This window comes from Suncus etruscus, chromosome 14 (assembly GCF_024139225.1).
Source record: "Suncus etruscus isolate mSunEtr1 chromosome 14, mSunEtr1.pri.cur, whole genome shotgun sequence".
NCBI lineage: Eukaryota > Metazoa > Chordata > Mammalia > Eulipotyphla > Soricidae > Suncus > Suncus etruscus.
Window position 1 is genome coordinate 70787709 of NC_064861.1, and position 19340 is coordinate 70807048.

Sequence of the window (19340 nt, forward strand, 5' to 3'; positions counted from 1 at the left end):
CTCAGATCTTTGGGAAACATGGCGAATGTCATGGCCACACAATTCACCTTCCCTTGGAGCCCCTTTGCCAAGTTCTTTTGAGAAACAGGTCACACACCCAGTTCCCTTGATCTCTCCCTTCAGGATAACATCCTCAGTTTACCCATTTAGGGCTCAGGGAGAATTTGCTGCCATAGGCAAATAAGGGCAGATTTTGAATCTCATGTCAATCAAAGGCCACAACTCAACTTTCTGTGGGAACCAGCTACAGGGGTTCCCAAGATGATCAGCCCAGTCACTAGTAAAATTTTAATGTGTTGAAAGCTGGGAAAACAGATCACTCCAGAAGGGCAGACCCATCCACTGTCCCCTCCATGGCCCACAGCCAGTTTATTCCAAGCGGGGTCTAGTCTGCTGGGCCCTGAGTCTTGAGGGAAACAAGCACCTCACTGTTGGCCCCAGAAGGTGGAAAACTCTTTCTGCAGGCACAGAGAGCAGTGAGGGAGGTTTTTCCATAGCGGCTGCCCTGCTCTGGATGGAAAAGAAGCAAATACTGACTTTTCTGTGCTCTGCGGCTCCCCTGGCAGCCGGGTCAAGGAAAACTCACCAGAAATGTGAGAGGCTGGTCCACCTAGGGAAAACAGAACCAGGCAATGTTTGCCTTGTGAACAAAATGTCTCTTCACTGCTGAGAACCAGCAGGAGACGGGGGTAAAAGGGAGCTGTAAAGGGCTTCCAGAGTGGCTAGAGAGCTCATACCAGGCCCAGGAGAGCCAGGACAATATTTATTAGGATGATCAGGACAGCGACAATAAGTTTATTAACAGTAAATCTACATACAAAATTGCTCTGTGATATCTTCTTTTAATTGGTTGTTTCCAGGGCATCTTGTCCTCCTCCCTCCCCATCCCTGATAATACTATCAAAATAATCATAACAATGCCCAGTATTCAGGCCTGGGAGGCTCAAAATGGTTAACACACCCTGTGTGTTTACACAGCAGGATAGTTAAAGACTGTTTGCTGTGGGAACCTCTGCAGATTGTTGGGAGAAATAAGAATGGAGGGGAACAACCTATCTATTTGGAGGCCAGGTACAGTGGCCACAAGTACTGTCTGAGAGATCCTATAGGAAGATTAGTGTGGTCTGTGGCTCAAAGGACAATTCTAGGAACCAAATTCCAGTAAGCACATCTAGCTGCAGGCAGAAGCAGGAACTAGCCAGAGGCTGTTCTTCCTTCTGAGCATGGAGCAGGGGAGAAATGGTGAGAACAGGGCATGTTCCATCTGACAGAGCCATGTTTGAATCTTCATGAGTATTGAGTTCTCTATCCTGAGAAGGGCCAGAGCCAAAATTTTCTAAGCTTATGTCACTGCCCTGACCTTAATATAAAAGTTCACAGTGACCTCCTAGGGGAGTACCTACAATCCTGATCCCCCTCATATCTCTCCTAACCCCTGCAGCTAAGCTTTGATGTGGGAGACAAAGGTATGAGAGTTCTAAGTAAGTCACTTCACTCATGAAAATCCAACAGGGTTCACCATCTCTAAGACAGGGTAACACAGCCAGCCTTGCTTATTTAGCTGGGAATCACTCAGCATGCTAATTGGGGCCCAGTTGATTGACTTTAAAAGATGCATCTTATTTCCCCCAAGAACTCTTTCTCCCTGTCACAGCAGACACATTCATTAAACATCCATGGGATATGAGGCAAAAATGTTGGAACTTTTTAATATGGTGGCCACTAACCAACCACAAAAGGCTGTTGAGCCCTTCTGACAAGAACATCAAAAGGAATCAAAAATCAAATAGAATGTTCATGTCCAAGAAAACTTAAAAAATGGGTCTGGGTAGATAGTATGGTGGGTAGGGCACTTGCCTGGCACACAGCCAGCCCTGGAACTACATATGGTTCCCTGAAGACTTTCAGGAGTGATTCCTGTGCACAGAGTCAGGAGCAAATCCTGAGCACCACCAGTCATTGGACCTCAAATGAAAACATAACAGAGCAAAAATGTGGGGGAAGCAAAAAAATAAAAAAGGATGTATAAAACATGTACACTTTCTCTGGCAGAGTGATATTCAATGTGGTGCTAAATCTGCGCAGTGGAGGTAGGGAAGGGGCAAATCAGAACCTGCAGGTATAAGGTACTTCATGTCTCTCTTTGACCAAATCAGGGAAACACAAATGACACACAGTACAGGCTGGATGTGTCCTCTCATCCCCATCAAGAAACCTGACCAGTAAATTACAAATTCTTCCAGACAACTAATAGGCTCATCACACCTTTGATTACAAACTCTCACAGCCATTCTCTTCATGCACCCATCTCAGCAAGGCCAAGATATTTCATGATGCAATACTCGTATGGTATTAAACTACCTGATTGCCACGCCCACTTTCCGGGACAATGGTGACACCCTGCAGACCTAGCAGGGTCCTGGGTCTTTGGTCTCTGGTAGGAACTACCCCTATAGCTACAGGACTCAATCCTTAGTACCAAACCCTAGGCATGCTTCGACCAGCAAGCTGTGGGCATTTTCTAGTGCCCAGTTCAACACTTCCTGGATACTGACAAAGAAGCCATGGGATTGGCCAGAGATTATTGCATCTTGCATGGGGGACTTTAAAACCTCCAATTGGGCTTGTTTCAGGGATACCCAATCATAACACTCTGTCTCACATTGTCTTTCTTATGTTAAAGTATTAGCCAAGAATCTCCCCAATCTCTCTAAAAGTCCTTTTTCCCCAACCAAAGTAAGGAAAAATCACTCCAGTTTTGCGGCACATTTTTATTTCTTGAGAGTTAAAGAACCTGGTGTCTGTGGGCCAAGATCTCTGGGCTTGGCCAGATCAATGTGCCAACAGGAGATTTGCCACCTTTGCACAAAGGCTTTGATGTTCTCTACCCCTTTGCAAAACAGAAGGAGGACACCAAGTTTAGAGAGCTGACAGAACTAGCTACTGTCTCACAACTGAAGAAAAAAATAGATCCAAAATTCTAATTATTAGTCTTCAAAGATCATTCCCTAGGATGATCAACTCAAAGATTCATCCCCTAGAATCAATATTGCCAACCCTTCAAAACTAGCAGAGAGATAGGACAACAGATGAGGTTTGCTTTGCATACACCAGGCCTAAGTTCAAATCCCTGGCACCACATATGGTTCCTGGGCACTGCCAGGAGTGACCCCTGAGCACAGAATGAGGAGTAAGCCCTGCCTGAGAACTGTTGAATGTGACCCAAAATAAAAAGAAAAATGAAGTAAGTCAATGCCTCCCCTACTTAAACATTCCCTTTATCCAGATCTGTCCTTAGTTTCTCAAATCCCTTGTCTAATAATTTGAGCAGTTCTGGCCACAGTATCAGAGCCCTCAAGAGGAACATAGCAGCTGTCTGAAGATCCTCAGTCATATATATTTCTTACCAGCACAGAAATCCCAATTGTTTTGCCTCCAAGTCTGGACTTTCCATCACTTCCCCTCCACGTTGCCCTGGACCCTCTGGACAGAGACTTTGAATGTGGTCAGCCTTGAGACTCACAGACAAACACTCCGGAGGCCAGCTGGATTTGCTGGTTAAAATCTGATGCTCTGGAAAACAGTTTAGAGCAACTTTAAAATAGCAACCTGTGGCCTCAGCACAGCCACTACACCCTGGGCAAGGCATGGCATTGTACACAGCAACTTCTCATAGCAAATAAAACATTGGTACAGGTTTAAACATCCTCACAAAAACACTTCAACCAAAGGTAATATTTGTATAGTTTCTGTGCCCGGTTATAAATAAAGGTGTCTTTTTAAGGAGCCTTTTCAGAAGCCTAGGTCCAGCCCAGGAGGTAAGTGGGTGATATCATCAAGCTTCTCAAGAGATTATTGTTCTGCCTCTTAATATGAGGGAGTCCTCCTTTCCCTTACGCCAAGGGGAAAAGGCCACCCCCTTATCTCCAGCATGCATAAATTTCTTTTTCTTTTCTTTTTTTTTGGGGGGGGAGGGAGGCCACACCCAGCAGCGCTCAGGGGTTACTCCTGGCTCTGTGGTCAGAAATGTCTCCTGGCTCAGGGGACCAAATGGGATGCTAGAGATCAAAACCATGTTCATCCTGAGTCAGCTGTATTCAAGGCAAACGTCCTACTACTGTGCTACCACTGCGGCCCCATACGTGCATGAGTTTCTGATGTGAGTTTCAAGATTTTGCCACCCTTTGGACATGGTTGCCTACCACTGTGCTACCACTGCGGCCCCATACGTGCATGAGTTTCTGATGTGAGTTTCAAGATTTTGCCACCCTTTGGACATGGTTGCTTACCCAAACAGGCAGGCCTGTTTGATGTCAACTAGCATTAGGACAAAGACAAAATTCCTTGAGGAAGTGCTCAGATTCCCGTCTCCATGCCCCATGACACTACCCACTCCTTCTACATTTTGGATCCCTCAGCTGGCTGGGATTTCTCTGCAGTAAGCAGAGATGGGAAAATACAGTGCCTTTCTAGTGTGGAGCACAAGCCTGAGGGCTTCTTAGAGTCACATGGAGAGCACATGCTTTGACCTGACCCCCTCTCCCCCACATGCCTCTCTGTCTTTTCTCACCACAAGTTGAAGTGTTGTTTCCAATGGGATGAGGAGGAAGTGACTCCAATCAAACATGGCTGTGAACTAACTCTCAGTCAAACATTTATTGAAAAGATTCCCGGGGCCAGCTTCAGCCCTGCTGTTCCACACACAGAGCTGTGCCCACTGGACACAACTTCAACCCAGAGACCCATGTTCAACCAGCAAATCAATGAAGCAAATTATATTTCTCTTTTGGCTTGTCTTTGGGACACACTTTGAGGTTGCTCAGGGCTTAGTCCTGTGCTTTGAGATCACTTCCTGGTGGTGCTCAAGGGACCATAGGCAGTGCCAGGCATTGAGCCATGATTGGCCACATGCAACCCAAGTGCCTTAACCCTTGTGCTATCTCTCCGACTGTATATTTTACCTTTTTTGACCCAGTCTATGAGTTCAACCAGGTGAATCTTGCTGGTGACCTAAGATGTCCAAAAAAGAAGGACTGTGAGATATGAATTAGAAATCAGTGCTGTGTTTTGTGGAAAAGTTGTGCTGTGTCTCATCTCCGCCCATTAATCAATGTTACCAGATCATACAGAGAATGGCAAAGGACACAGGGCACATAGGTGGGGGAAATAGAGATAGGTCTCCTGAAAAGCAGTGCTCAGGGCTTACTCCTGGCTCTGCTCACAGGGATCACTTCTGCTTGCATTTCAGGGACCATACGGGGGTGATGGGGATCAAATCATAGTCATAGTGGTCCATATGCAAGGCAAGCACTCTGCCTGCTGTACTATTGTTCTGGTCTCTATTTCATTATTTTCATTTTACTTTGACTCCAAAGTATTTAGTGGAGGGCCCGAGAGATAGTACAAGGCTGAAGGCATTTACCTTACACATGGCTGATACCTGGCACTGCATATGGGTCCCTGAACATCGTGAGGTATGACCCCTGAGAACAGCTAGTTGATTGTCACCCCCAAAACAAAACAAACAGAAGTATAAAACAAAACAAAAAAAATCCCAAATCTCCAAAGTATTTAGTAGACTAGCTTTAAGGAGAACCATGCTAAGTGGTGGGTTTCTAAGATCCTACAGCTGATGTTTTATATTAATCTTTTCTGCTTATTTATTTTGGGCCACACCTAGTGGTGCTAAGAGGAAATTATGAACTCAGTGTTGGGGGGACAGTCATTCCTCATGGTGCTCTAGGGAGCATGTAGTGCTGGGAACCAAACCAGAGCCCCCTGCAGACATTCAGGCCTTCTCTGAATTCTTACAAGAATCATTTCCCAACTTAAAATTCTTCTCACCTGAAGTTGTCCCCCAAGAATGTAATTTGTGATGACTCCCTTCTCCCCTAGCTTCTACTTGAGCTATGTTGACACACCATCAGGTGATGACACACAGGTGGTACTAGGTGGGGTTCCTCTCCTGCCCCCCAACACAATCTCACTGGGGCAATAACTCGCCCTTGTTTCCTTTATGTCAATTTCCTGAAACTGATTCAATTTCCTTAAACAGGCAGTAAATGTCAGAAATCTGAGCCCAACCTTTCATCTTGGGGTCTTTGCTGAGAACCCAAAACTTCCTGGATTTGAAAAAAAATAAAGGTGTCAACCCCTTACAGCACATTGACAAAGAAAATCACTGAAAAACGGAGTAGGAATTAAGCTTTTTCTTTTCTTTTTTTTTTTTTTTTACAACCTGAGAACAAGGGACCATCTTGTGCTGTTCCAGGGGGGCGGCCAAGCCTTGCGTCAGCAGTTCCCAGCCACGCTGCACGGCTCCTGTTTATAAAGCAGCCTGCATTCCACTGGAAGAGGTGACGGCTGGTCTGCCTGCCCTGTGGTTCTTGCAGACTCCTAGCAAAGTGGCATTTGGATTCTCTCAGGAGCCATGGCACAGAACCGGCTGGTCATTTGCCTCCTGGTTATCATCTTGTTCCTGGACCAGGCCACCAGTCTCCCAACCAAGGTCAAAGCCAGGAAGCACAGCAAGCGTCGAGTCAAAGGTAATGAATGGACAGGCTACCCGGTCCAGTTGTGCCTGGGGCTGGCTATGTGGCGTGTTGTGGGCACTGTTCACCCTCGATGGTCTTCAAGGGACCTGCCTTTGGCACGAACCTATGCCAGCCTGGCAGGGTACAATGGGACATTTTATAAGAAACTTTATCTAAAGGACTTGGGGTGGAAGTCAAGGCTCTTATAATAGTTTTGTTTTGGTTTTGGAGCCATACTTGGTGGACATTAGGGGTTACTTCTGGATGTGTGCTCAGAAATTACTCTTGGCAGTCTTGGGGGCCCTATGGGATGCCAAGAACCAGATCAGGAAAACACCCTCCCCACTATACTGTTACTCTAGCCCCTTCTAATAGTTTTTTCTTTTTCTTTTTCCTTTTTTTTTTTATCACATTTTATATATTTTAGTTTGGTTTGGAAGCCACACTTGGAGTTGTTCAGTTGTTCCTGGCTCTCCACTCAGGAATCACTCCAAGTAGGCTCAAGGACCATATGGGATTCTGGGAATCAAACCCTGTTAGTTGCATGCAAGGCAAGAACCTTACCTGCTATATTATATTTCCAGTCCATGTTTTATTTCCAGGTGGGGTTATGAACTTGGACATGTAGAAATTTTTTCAGAGGGTTCACTAAACCCATGAATGATGGGTTTAGTAGGATGTACTGGTTCATAGAACAGCTCATGGAGACAGAATTGCTATTCTAATACAATCATGAGATTCTATAAGCTTCTTGAATGTAGAGCCCAGGACAGCTGTTGGCAATGGTGACTTCTGCTTTGCCATTAACTATCATTAAGGTACAGGCTACATTGCTGGCAGCCCAAGATCATGTGCAACAATACAAAGTACATAAGCATTTTTTATGTCAATAAAAAAGTTTCACCCAACCTCTTTTTACTGGCAAATGTTTCAATAAGCAATTCATAAGTATCTGAAGTCATTGCAATGTAAAACTGGATCTCCAAGCAATCTATAATTGAGGTGGCTTGAACTGAGCTTTTGAGGTAGAGGAAGAACAAATTTCAAAGAGCAGAGGTGAGGGCTATTTATTTGCAATCATTTGCAATTCATTTGAGATCAACACACCGTATAAAGCAATGATGAAGACATGGGCTGGTGCTTGAGCTCATCTTTGGAGGCATTTGCAGCCCCAAAGTCAGCTTCCTTTCCTCTATAGAGTCTGCTTTGTTCACAAGAAAACATTGCTGACATCAACATTCCACAGATGAGTTTCATGGTGGACTCAAGAAATGGAGTCTTGCCTTGCCCCATCGAATCATGAGAATGACAAAGTACCTATTTCCAGGGACTGTGTGTATGTAATATTGGTCCAACTCAGGTTTCCAGAGTAGAACCTTTCTCCCTGATAAAATAATGCTCTCTTTGTGACATCTTTTAATGAAAGATTCCAATGTTGCTCCTGCAGAAAACTATGATGTCTGGATGGAACCTAGGGCATCACATTTGCAAGGCAAGTCCTTTGCCACTGGCCTGCATCCCAGCAGTGGTTATATTTTTTTTCTTTTGGCTTTTGGACACACTTGGGGATACTCCCAGCTCAATGGTTAGGGGTGGGGCCTGGCCATGCTTATGGGATCATGCAGGACTGGACACACTCAAGACCCTTGCCTGGCCTCGGAACTCCAACCCCAGATATACCCACCTCTTGCACACATTTTAAATATCCTTCTAAAGTTGGCTTTGGCTTATTTTTACCAGTAAATTCAAGAAAATAGGATCTCTCATTAGTGAATCAGTTAAACAGGTTTAACTTAATAGTTTTTTAAGGAATTCTTTTCCTGCGTACTTCTATGCCTTTAAAATATCTGAAGTTATATTGTTTTAAAGTTATAGTGGGTAGGTTGCTAGCCTTGCATGCAGCCAATCTGAGTTCAATCCCTAGCACTCCAGAGGGTCCCCTGAGTCTACCAGGAATGATCCCTGAGCTCAGAACCAGGAGTAAACTCTGAGCACTTCTGGGTATGACTCCCTAAAAAATAAAATAACCTGGAGAAAAAATATACCAAAGTTTAGGATATCAAAACAGGAGGTCATGTTCTCTGTTATAATTCTCCCCATAGAAGTAGCTACAACTGACTGTTGGGAAATATTCTCAGAGGGGACATAAAATAAATATACAATCAAGACTGGACATTCTTAATAAAATGAGATGGCTCTGAGAAGAATTCAGTAGATAAATTCATTTATTCCACCACTTAAACCTTGGACCACTATCTTACAAGGTCTACTTTTGCCATTTTAACAGCTGTGTAATAATCCATTGTGTGATTGAGCTATGTTTCATCTATTTTCACTATGGTTTTGTGTAGTTTCCAATCCAGTCCCTCTTTGATTAGAGGCCTAAGTACAATGCAGTATCCACAGGACTGATCCCCAGGCTAAGCTGCTATGAGGAATTCCTCAGAGGAAAACTACAGAATGGGCTCCTCCCATCTTCTCTCCATCTTTCCCCAAGCAGGGCTGGAGACCACACATCACACACATACCCTGAAGACCCAATCTTCGTTCATCAACTAAAGCTCTGAAACCCAAAATCAAACCCAAAAAAACAACAAGAATCCTTTTTTTTAACTTGTACTTCTCTGATTATAAAAAGTTGATCTTTTCACAATTGCTGGTTATTTCTTCTGGGATCTTTTGGTTTTTAGCCCACACTCAGTAGTGTTCTAGGCTAACTCCTGCTTCTGTACTCAGAGATCACTCCTGATTGGGCTCAGGAGACTACATGGGATGCTGGGGACTCAAATCTTGGGTGATTGTATGTAAAGGCCAGTGCACTACCCACTGTCCAGTCATAAAATCCAATTATTTTTAGGGTAAATAGTGCCTTCCTGTACCCAATAAAAACAAAGCACATTCATGTTGGTGACTGTAGAATTAATTAAATTGATCAGAGTCCTGGATGGTAGTGGATGATTATGGATGGGGTGGATGGATGGTGAGGCCTGCCTGGTGCCTGCAGCTTCTGTGGCCTGGTGGGTTTGAGGGTTCAGGTTAGCAGCGAGGAAATGATCCACAACAGTCATATTTCAGGAGACATGAAGCTTTATTATTAATAGGCCCTAGCCACCATGTGTGGCTTCTAAACTAACCTTTTAAGCAGGATCTATAAGCTGCCCTGCTTCCAATCCTGTCTCTGCCCTCTACATCCTAAAGTCTTCCTCCTGAGCCTTCCCTCCTGCCTCTTCCCATGAATCTCTCTTCCACCCCACAGGCAACCCCTTTCTTTCCTTCCACAGACCCCTCCCAGATGTGGGGTGGTCTGACCATCAGGTAAGATTAGCATTTAGCCTAGGGAGGGATGACAGGTGACCACATAGGATGGAAACAGAAACCAAGTCACCTGGGAAAAGACTTCCAATGATCTCCACACTGATTCATGTAGCTGTGTGCTAATGACCCAGGTAGTGTGGTATAGTATAGTGGAAGTCTCATCACCCAGTGCTAGGGGGATTGGAGAAAGCAGGTCTAAAAGCAATGTGAACACAGAAATAATCCACACAAGGTTGTAGATATATAACAGGTTCAGAAAAAACTTCCACAATGAGCTATCTGCTAGCTGGCAAAAGATACCAGCAGGTAGATAGGCAGGCAGGCTGTGGAACTGAAATCACAAGCAATTTTTCTTACCCAAGGTCTTTATTGGGAAGAAGAGAACAGGTAAGGGTATGTGGTATTGGACCAATTCAGAGGTACTTCCAGCCCATGAGTGACAAGCAAAGAAGAATGATCCTGAATAGGGTAAAAAGCAGTTACTCCAATACAGTGGGGACTTAAATACAGTCTCTAGTGACAGTTACCTAGTTCAATGAAAAGACCCAGAAACTTGAGTTGTTTAAAGCTGATTGCTTTAAAGCATTGTTTCAGGCCTCTTGTCAGCAGCCAAAGGCTCTGCTCTGTGACTGAGAAGGAGGAGCCCAGGTTGCAGATGTGCAGGCCATTGTGTTTCTGAGCTAAGGTACTAGAGAAGAGAGCATGCCTGCCCCAGTGAGTGAGGTGTAGGTGAGAGTCTCTCTGGGCTAACCTGGATGGAGAAACATCTGCTCACAAAGCCGCCGTGTAAGGGGGCTACACATTGGCATGTTTGGGGATGGGACTACTCTCAAAAGATCCAGGGCAGGAACACAGCAGGAAAAGAATCATTGGCTTATACTGCCTTCAGTCCTTCTCTGAGACCTACATGTTAAACTCTTAAGGCGAGAGACAACCACTGTGTAGGAGAGACAATGAGGTTCCAGTCCTGTTCCTGCCCAGCAGTTCAGCTTCGTTTTTTGCAGAAAAGGGAAATAATAAAGCTGGTATCTAAGTACAGAGCCAGAAGTATAAAACCAAATTAAAAAAAATGAAGATGATAGAACACAATATATGGTGGCCATCAATGCTGCATGTTATTTGTTCTAATGGATTTGTTGCTGCCTTTGGAAAGGGCGATGTGGTCATTGGCTAGGAAGTCCCTTTGGGGACTGGAATTTCCACTTGGCCAAAGCCCTAATTTTCGAGCACTTGATCAGGGACAGTCACAAAGCCTCATCTGGGAATGTCCAAGAATAAATAAGCTGCTAATCCCTCTTAAAGAGTGGTGCTTCATGGCCCCTTAACATGCAGAGGGCTCTTAGCCCTGCTCCATGCCTGGCATATAGCTGGCGATCAGGCATCTGGGCATAGGGAGCTGGAGGCCAAACTGTCTGACTGTGAATTTGGCCACATAGCTGGCGTTAGCATGGGGTACTGATCTTATCTTTGCTTTAGGAAGCTCATCTTTCTTTCTTCAGCTGCTTTTGGAGAGTGGCACAAAGTGTGCCTGCAAGTGTGCATGAGTTCCACCAACAAGAACTAACCCTATCAGGTGGTGACTATCAGAAGTAGCCTCAGTAAAGAAACAAAGGAGATCAGATGGACTGATTTAACCACAGATTGGAGGGAGAGAAGGAGGGAGGGAGTGAAAGGAGGAAGGAGAAAGGAGAAGAGAGGGAGACAGAGGAAGAGAGAGGGAAAGGGAGGGAGGAGATGGGAGACAGAGAGGAGAGAGAGGAAAAAAGAGGGAGGGAAAGAGGAGAGGGAGAAAATGCGAGGGAGAGGGGGGGAGAGAGAAGGAGGGAGGAAGAGGGAGAGGGAGAGAAATGGAAAGAGGGAGAGAGAAAGGGAGAGGGGCCAGAGAAAGGAGGAAGAGAGAATAAAAAGAAGGGAGAGAGAATCCAAGAGAAGATGGTTCTATTACCAAGAAGTCAGCCCAGAGCAGTTAATGTTTAAGGAGTCACATAAATCTCATGGCTTTAGATTGCTTTGTGTACTACTAAGAAATGTTATGATGTACTACAACCTGGGTACTTGTGGACAAAGTAATTGTACATGGTTTATTTTTATTTTTTTATTGTACATGCCTTATTTTTCTTAATGTTCTTTGACTGTAAGTTCAATATTTAGGCGTCAGCAAGGGGATTTCTTCTGAGAACTCTGTTTATGGGTGATTGTCCTTTCACTGTAACTTTACCTTATCCTCTTTGCACCATTGTTCTCATAATTAAAAATAAAAAATTAATTTAAAAAAAGGAAGTACTTTTAACTTTAGGGACTCTCTGAAGGAGAGGGGAGGGAGTTCTCTGAGGATCAGGAATTGTTCTGGATTCTCTGAGATCTGATGACAGAAGGCAAGTCCCAAGAAGTAAGGGGCTGGGTCTTCATTAGCAGGAGCACAGAAAACCAGCACCACCAGATGATTCTTCCTGCATTCGATACCCTGCACCCTGGATCTGCTCCAGCTGAACCACCCTCCCTTGGAATCCCTGCACCAAAGCTTTAGTTCATTCTGTTTTCATTTCATCTCGTAACTAAATGCTTTCCCCTATTTCCTTCCTACCACACCTACCCCAAAACTGTCCCCTCCAGAGAAGGATGGAGACCTGAAGACCCAAGTGGAAAAGCTCTGGAGAGAAGTCAACACCTTGAAGGAGATGCAAGCTCTTCAGACAGGTGAGACACCCCCCCCCAACAGGGAGAGAAAAAGACCCCCATCCTGTGTGGGAAAGAAATGGTGACTTGTCACCCCTTTAAATCCTATTTAGTATCTGGGTGGCACCTTCCCAGGAGAATCCCTAACTCCAGAGAAGTGTCAAGAGCCAAGATCCACAGGCGACGCTTATTTGGGGAAAGCCATGCTAACCTGCATCCTCCTACAAACAGACTGGAGGAACCGAGACTTTTCCATATTATACCTTCACAGCCTATTTGAGTCTAGTTGAGCTGGCAGCGAAGCAGCACCACAAGCACACATTTATTTCCTGGCTGGATGCATGCAGGTCAGCATGTGGACCAGCAAATGCCCCATGGCAAAGCTGTCCAGGTGCCTATTACCCCTGTCCCCGGGCCACTGCTGCCTCACAGATTCAGGAGGCTCAGGGAAGGAGCCACATGTGGTCAACAGGGGCAGCACTCTGCTCTTTCCCTGGAGGAGCATGCACTGAGTACATCCCCTGCTCTCTGCCGTGGGTTTTTCTGTGCACAGTGTTGGGAGAGCCAAGTGGGAATTAATCACATCCTAGGGAGCCCAGAGACTCAAAGGGTTCCCAAGTCAGAAAGGAGGGAAGTCCCAGGAAGTATGTTGTGTAGCCAACCAAGGTCAATGGTGTCTGCTAAACTGAGGACACGCTCTCTTAGTCACTTTTTCATGGGACAAATTAGGAATATTTTTGTTTGTTTTAGGATCACTTTTTTGTTTGTTTTTGGTTCACTCCTGGCATTGCTCGGAGGATCAGATGGGATGCCCAGTGCAAGGCAAGCATACTACCCATTGGACTGTCTCAGATTCAGAAAATCAGGTGCTTGTGCAGAAAGGGAAGGAGTTCTGAGGATCCTGTCCCTTTGATCAAGAAGGCAAGAGAAATATTTTGTATTTGCAATAGAGTATGTGACTCCTCTATCAGTTTAGGAGACTAGTGTCCCGACACTTATCCTCATTTTACAGGGCAAAAAAACTGAGACACTGAGAAATTAAGGCATAATTCCACACAGCTAGTCTAGATGAAAGACCGATTCACTAATACTTTGCCCTGAAACTACCTTTGTGTTTGGCTTATTTTAAATAACAATTCACCACTGGTATAAGACAATCACACTCTTTTTCACATGCAAACTCAGACTTCAGGTCAATAGGTGGGGTTGTTTCCTTTAAAAATAAAATTGAGATGGGTTCCAAAAGTGCCCAGAAAAGTCAGCTTATAATGCGGTCCTGCGAACCAGCCAACACATGCATACCAAAGCAGCAGGAGGCCTAAGTCACTTTTTTAGTTTGCTTTGGTTTTTTTTTTGTTTTTGTTTTTTTTTGGTTTATTTAGTTTTCCTATTTTTAATTTTTATGTTTCTTTGATTTTTTTAAAAATAAGTTCTTTAATGGAATCCCAAAAGAGACACAGTTACAAAGTTGTTCATGATTGAGTTTTAATTGTCTAACATCCAACACCCTTTATTAGTGCACATTAAGCCCCTTTTGAGTGTGGGACCAACCTGGGCTTGTGTAGAGAAAGATGTACTTCGACATGCAAAATACTTATAGGTAACAAGTAATTACCTCAAGGGGAATCATAAAATCCCTTTGTGGGATTATTGTTTCAGTTAAAAGGGTTGATTCGTATCAAGTGCTTACCCCAAACGTGCCCAAGTCTTTCATAGAGAAGAATCATTTAAATTTTGCTTATACGGGGATGGATATGGAGAGTATTAGGCTGAGTAAAATGAGTCAAAGGAAGAAGGATAGACAAAGAATAAACTCTCTTATTTGTAGGATATAAGAAAAATAATAATATATGGTAATTAATATCCAGAGACAATAGAGATAAGATCCAGGAGAACCCATCCATTGTAGGAAGCTTGCCACAAAGAGTGGGGAGAGCAATTAGGGTCAAAAAGAAACCACATGGGGCTGGAGCAGTGGCTGGAGCTGTAAGCATCTGCCATGCCTGAACTAGCCTAGGACAGACTGAGTTTGAACCCCAGGTGTCCCATATGGTCCCCCAAGCCGGGAGCGATTTCTGAGCGCATAGCCAGGAATAACTCTTGAGAGTCACTGGGTGTGGCCCAAAAACAAAAGCAAAAAAAAGAAGAAGAAGAAGAAGAAGAAGAAGAAGAAGAAGAAGAAGAAGAAGAAGAAGAAGAAGAAGAAGAAGAAGAAGAAGAAGAAGAAGAAGAAGAAGAAGAAGAAGAAGAAGAAGAAGAAGAAGAAGAAGAAGAAGAAGAAGAAGAAGAAGAAGGAGGAACCACTATGATAACAAGAGTTGAAAATGATCACTCTGGCCAAGAATTGGGTGCTCAAGGGAGGGAAAGTGATATGCATGATATCCCTTCAGTAACAATATTGCAAACAGTATCTAAAAGGAGAGAGAGAGAGAGAGAGAGAGAGAGAGAGAGAGGGAGGGAGGGAGGGAGAGAGAGGGTGAGAGAGAGAGAGGGTGAGAGAGAGAGAGAGGGAGGGAGAGAGAGGGTGAGAGAGAGGGTGAGAGAGAGGGAGGGAGAGAGAGGGTGAGAGAGAGAGAGAGAAATAAAACATTTGCCCAAGATGTAGGCAGGAGAGTGGGGAAGGAGGGAAACTGAGGACATTGGTGGTGGGAAATGTGCACTGGTGTGAAGGGTGTGGGATATTATATGACTGAAACTCAGTCATGAATAACTTTTTAATCACGGTGCTTAAATTAAAAAAATATAAACAGATTACTTTACAAAAAAGAAGATTCATTCATTAGCATCATCCTACAAGCTCTGTTCCCACAATGCCATTGCTGCTCTCTACCAACCTCAGCCCTGGACCCCATGGCAGTCCAGAAACATCTCACTATGTCAAACTTCCTCTCACTCTATCTCTAGTCTGTCTTCGAGGCACCAAAGTTCACAAGAAATGCTACCTGGCTTCCGAAGGCTCGAAGCACTTCCATGAGGCCAATGAGGACTGTATTTCCAAGGGAGGGACGCTGGTCATCCCCAGAAACATGGACGAGATCAATGCACTCCGGGACTATGGCAAGAGAAGCCTGCCGGGGGTCAATGACTTTTGGTTGGGCATCAACGACATGAACACGGAGGGCAAGTTTGTGGATGTCCATGGCTTTGCCTTCTCCTTCTCCCATTGGGACCGAGCCCAGCCTAATGGGGGCAAGCGAGAGAACTGTGTTCTGTTCTCCCAATCAGCGCAGGGCAAATGGAGCGATGAGGTCTGCCGCAGTAGCAAGCGATACATCTGCGAGTTCATCATCCCCTAACGGACTCGTCTCCAAGCTCCTCGTCCCAGCAAGATGGCTCCCTATAACAGGTAGATGGCCTCCAAGAGCAAGGCAAAAATGTGGTACAGGATAGACATGAAAGTGCCAGGCAATTGTGTTGCCCACAGATTGTGATATTATTGCTGTCTGGTGTGTGTGTGTGTGTGTGTGTGTGTGTGTGTGTGTGTGTGTGTGTGTGGGATCATTCATAGTGGGACCCCATGAAAGTGGCTTCTGCCAAGAACCTCACAAATCCTGCCATCCTTCCTGTTGCCTCACCCCTTAGAAATTCTGTTTAAGCATCACAGCAGCCCAGAAAGTCAGCTGAGTGAGCCATTCCCCCCGCCCAATTTCTACCCCATTTTGTGGGGTCTATGTGATTGGGGAGAATTCTCTAAATAAGAGATTCCAGGTGCTACATAATCTCAAAGTGATTCCATCTAAAGCTTAGACTCCAGCTAAGCTCACTTTGGTGTCTTTGTCTCTCTCCTGGTGAGACACACATCTGACAGTCTCATCAGAACATGCTACTGGCTGGGAGAGGGAAATAAATGGCTTTTTCCAGGCTCTGGGCCCCAGAGGGAGTTCCCAGTGGATATGGAATACATGTTAGTTTCCTTTTAATATATATGTTTTTCTTTATGCATTATATCTATTCATTTAATATATGCATTTTAATATATTCCTTTTAAAATATACATACATGCATATGTAGATATAATTACAAGCAATCACTATTGTTTAACTGTATTAGGCACAATCCATCTTTGGAGGCTGAAAATTAGATTTAAGTAATATTATTTGGCTGGCAGTCACATGTTGCTATGATTTTTTAATTCAGCCAAATGCTAGTCCTATTTAATTGCTGAAACATCATGGTCTACAACAAGTTCTCTGCTTAATATACCATTTACAAGTTAGGTTTGAGGAAGATGGGCTTTCAAGCACATGATTTGTAGTATATTCTGTCCTTTCTTTTTCTTGAGAATGTTGTGTTTTGTGAACAGTATCCTCCTCTGTGATCTTTATGTCTTCTTGGAATTAAGTTTTTGCTATTTTAATTGCACAATAATAAATACATAAATAAATGATAAACAACAATAAAGTCAGATTCACTATTTTCATGAATGTTTTGGATATTGACTAGAACTATTTATACTATGTTGATTTACATCAGTCTTGGCACAGTTGGAAGGAAGTCCTGGATATGATTAAACCTATGATAAACAAGTCTGACCAGACAACTAAGAGGTGGAATCTTAGGGAGAAGATCTGAAAAGAAAATAGAAAATAAACTTGTAATTATTTTTGGTGGGTGCTAGCCAATCTCTACTCCCCCTTCAAAGCTGACAATAATGAATAAAGGCACAATATCATCATAGTCTCGTACTGTACTAAATTTTACATAAATGTCATTTGTCTTAAACAACAAATACAGCAACTAGACTCCAGAATCACTTTGTTTCACAGAAGACAACTGGGAAAAGGCCAGAAGGTTGTTTTACGTAAGTGCGCACTAGGCAGCAAAGTGATTGTAATGCCTGGAGTCAGGTCCCTTCTCAGTAAATTTCAGGGACTGACAAGAAGCCGTAAGACCACAGGATATGGGGAGAGCAACAACAGTTATTAAAAAAAAACAAACAGACAAACAAGAAACAAATGTCTAAGGGTTGGTCAGAGAGGTAATTAAGGCACTTGCTTTGCATAGTGCCAGCCTTGGTTCAATCTCTGGCACCACACATGGTCCCCTATGTACCATCAAGCTCAATACTGAGCACAGAACCAGGATTAGCCCCTAAACACTGAATACTGCAGATGTGATCAAAAAATAAAATATATACTTACATATATACTACACATATATAGTAAAAGCAATAACAAGAAGAAATATCTGGAGAGTTAAGGAACAGGAGTAGTTGCTACCAGCTCAGGACACAAAGAAGACCCTTTGCACAGCTCACAGCTGCCCAGGTAGGACTGAGGGGGAATAAAGGAACTCCCAAGACTAAATATAGCCCTTGTCCTTGACAACCGCCTAGCAACGACCTTAAGTCCAAGCAAAGACAGCTTGGAGGGGGGGAAAACTCTAAAAATCCACTCCCTGAAGCAGCTCAGCACACTGCACCCTGGGGTGTCTCACATCTCAACTTTGCATGCAGAGTCTTTCCCTGATTGACCTCTGCATTAGGGGTGCTCATGCCCTTCTCACAGGCACAACCTTGCCTGGAGGCTTCTTTTCTTTCTTTCCCTCTCTCCTCACTCTCATTTCCTAAATAAAACAAGCCTTGTACGCGTAATAAACCACAACTACTTTGTAGAATCAAAATAAGGATAGCAAATAGCAGGTGCCTTTGGCTCCAGTTTCCTTGGGTCCCTGACAGACATTATTAATCCATCAAGAAGTCTGAGCAGTGCTTCATGGTGTTGGTCAAAGGCTTGGCTCAAAAGAGTCCTGCCACCAGCCTTTCTCTTGATTGGAAATGCATTTCTAGCCCTATGCAAAGCCTCCAAATTCCTGAATCAGAACATCTGGGTTCTGATCAGAACATTTAAAGAGTGAGCAGATAACTTAGAAGAGCTTTTCCACTTTGGATCATTACTGTCCTCTCAGAATAAAGTCAGCTCCTGTCCTGCTTCTGGCTTATTGCTCAGCGGAGTTTCTAACTCATTCTGGCTGTCGGGGAGTTAATAATGCTGCTGCTGCCCCTGCTGGTAGTGCTGGGCATGCTAAGGACACACAAGCTGCTGGAGATGGAGCCCTAGTACCTCCTGGCCTGTGCTGAGTACTGGGGTCCCCCAGGGGACTGGCTGCCGTGCATCGCTGTCCGCTTGCACAAGGTGCTGAAGTTCAGCCTGTAGGGGTGGGTTCATTTGCTTGGGGTCACTGCTAGTGCACCGATCCACAACAGATGAAGCCCCAGTTCGTTTCCACCAACTTGGATGTGGAAGTAGAAAACTTCTGGGACAGAGAGCACTTTCCCTCCCAGGTGTGCATCTTCTAGAAACTTCGAGCTTTGCTTGGACACTCAGATAGAAAGGGACTTGAGAGAAATGGTCACTTGTGTGTGTGTGTGTGTGTGATTTTTGGGTCACACCCGGCAGTGCTCAGGGGTTACTCCTGGCTCCATGCTCAGAAATTGCTCCTGGCAGGGACGCCGGGATTCGAACCGATGACCTTCTGCATGAAAGGCAAACGCCTTACCTCCATGCTATCTCTCCGGCCCCAAATGGTCACTTTTTAACCTATCTTTCCACTCTCAGTACTAGCTGACTCCAGAGACCCACTGCCCATGGTCACACATAACTATTCCTTTTTCTTGCGTAGCACTGTCTGAGCTTCTAAACACCTGCAAGCAGTCACTCGCTTTGCTCATGGGTAAAATTACAGGGTGTTGGAGAACTGGAATCCTTTTCACGAACCCCTGAATGGCAGGTTTGAGAGATAGGACGGGTTTCAGGGTGTTGCAGAGGCTGGGAGTAAGGAAATGCCTAGAAAATGGGAACCATCTTCTCCAGCTGC

The 19340-nt window shown here is 44.4% G+C and overlaps 1 protein-coding gene across 1 annotated transcript; it reads left to right on the forward strand.

Annotated features, from left to right (window-relative positions):
• The first annotated feature begins 6373 nt into the window (after positions 1-6373).
• On the forward strand, positions 6374-15820 carry CLEC3A (C-type lectin domain family 3 member A). Its single transcript, XM_049786285.1, has 3 exons — positions 6374-6545; positions 12462-12545; positions 15429-15820. The coding sequence occupies exons 1-3, from the start codon at positions 6431-6433 to the stop codon at positions 15818-15820; spliced, it is 591 nt and encodes a 196-aa protein (XP_049642242.1). The 5' UTR covers positions 6374-6430.
• Positions 15821-19340: the final 3520 nt, after the last annotated feature.

Excerpts from the sequence above, each read along its gene's own strand:
- CLEC3A (XM_049786285.1), top strand. The coding sequence starts at position 6,431 with ATGGCACAGAACCGGCTGGTCATTTGCCTCCTGGTTATCATCTTGTTC. Across the intron at positions 6,546-12,461 it reads CAGCAAGCGTCGAGTCAAAG|AGAAGGATGGAGACCTGAAG; the intron begins GTAATGAATGGA and ends TGTCCCCTCCAG. Across the intron at positions 12,546-15,428 it reads GATGCAAGCTCTTCAGACAG|TCTGTCTTCGAGGCACCAAA; the intron begins GTGAGACACCCC and ends CTCTATCTCTAG.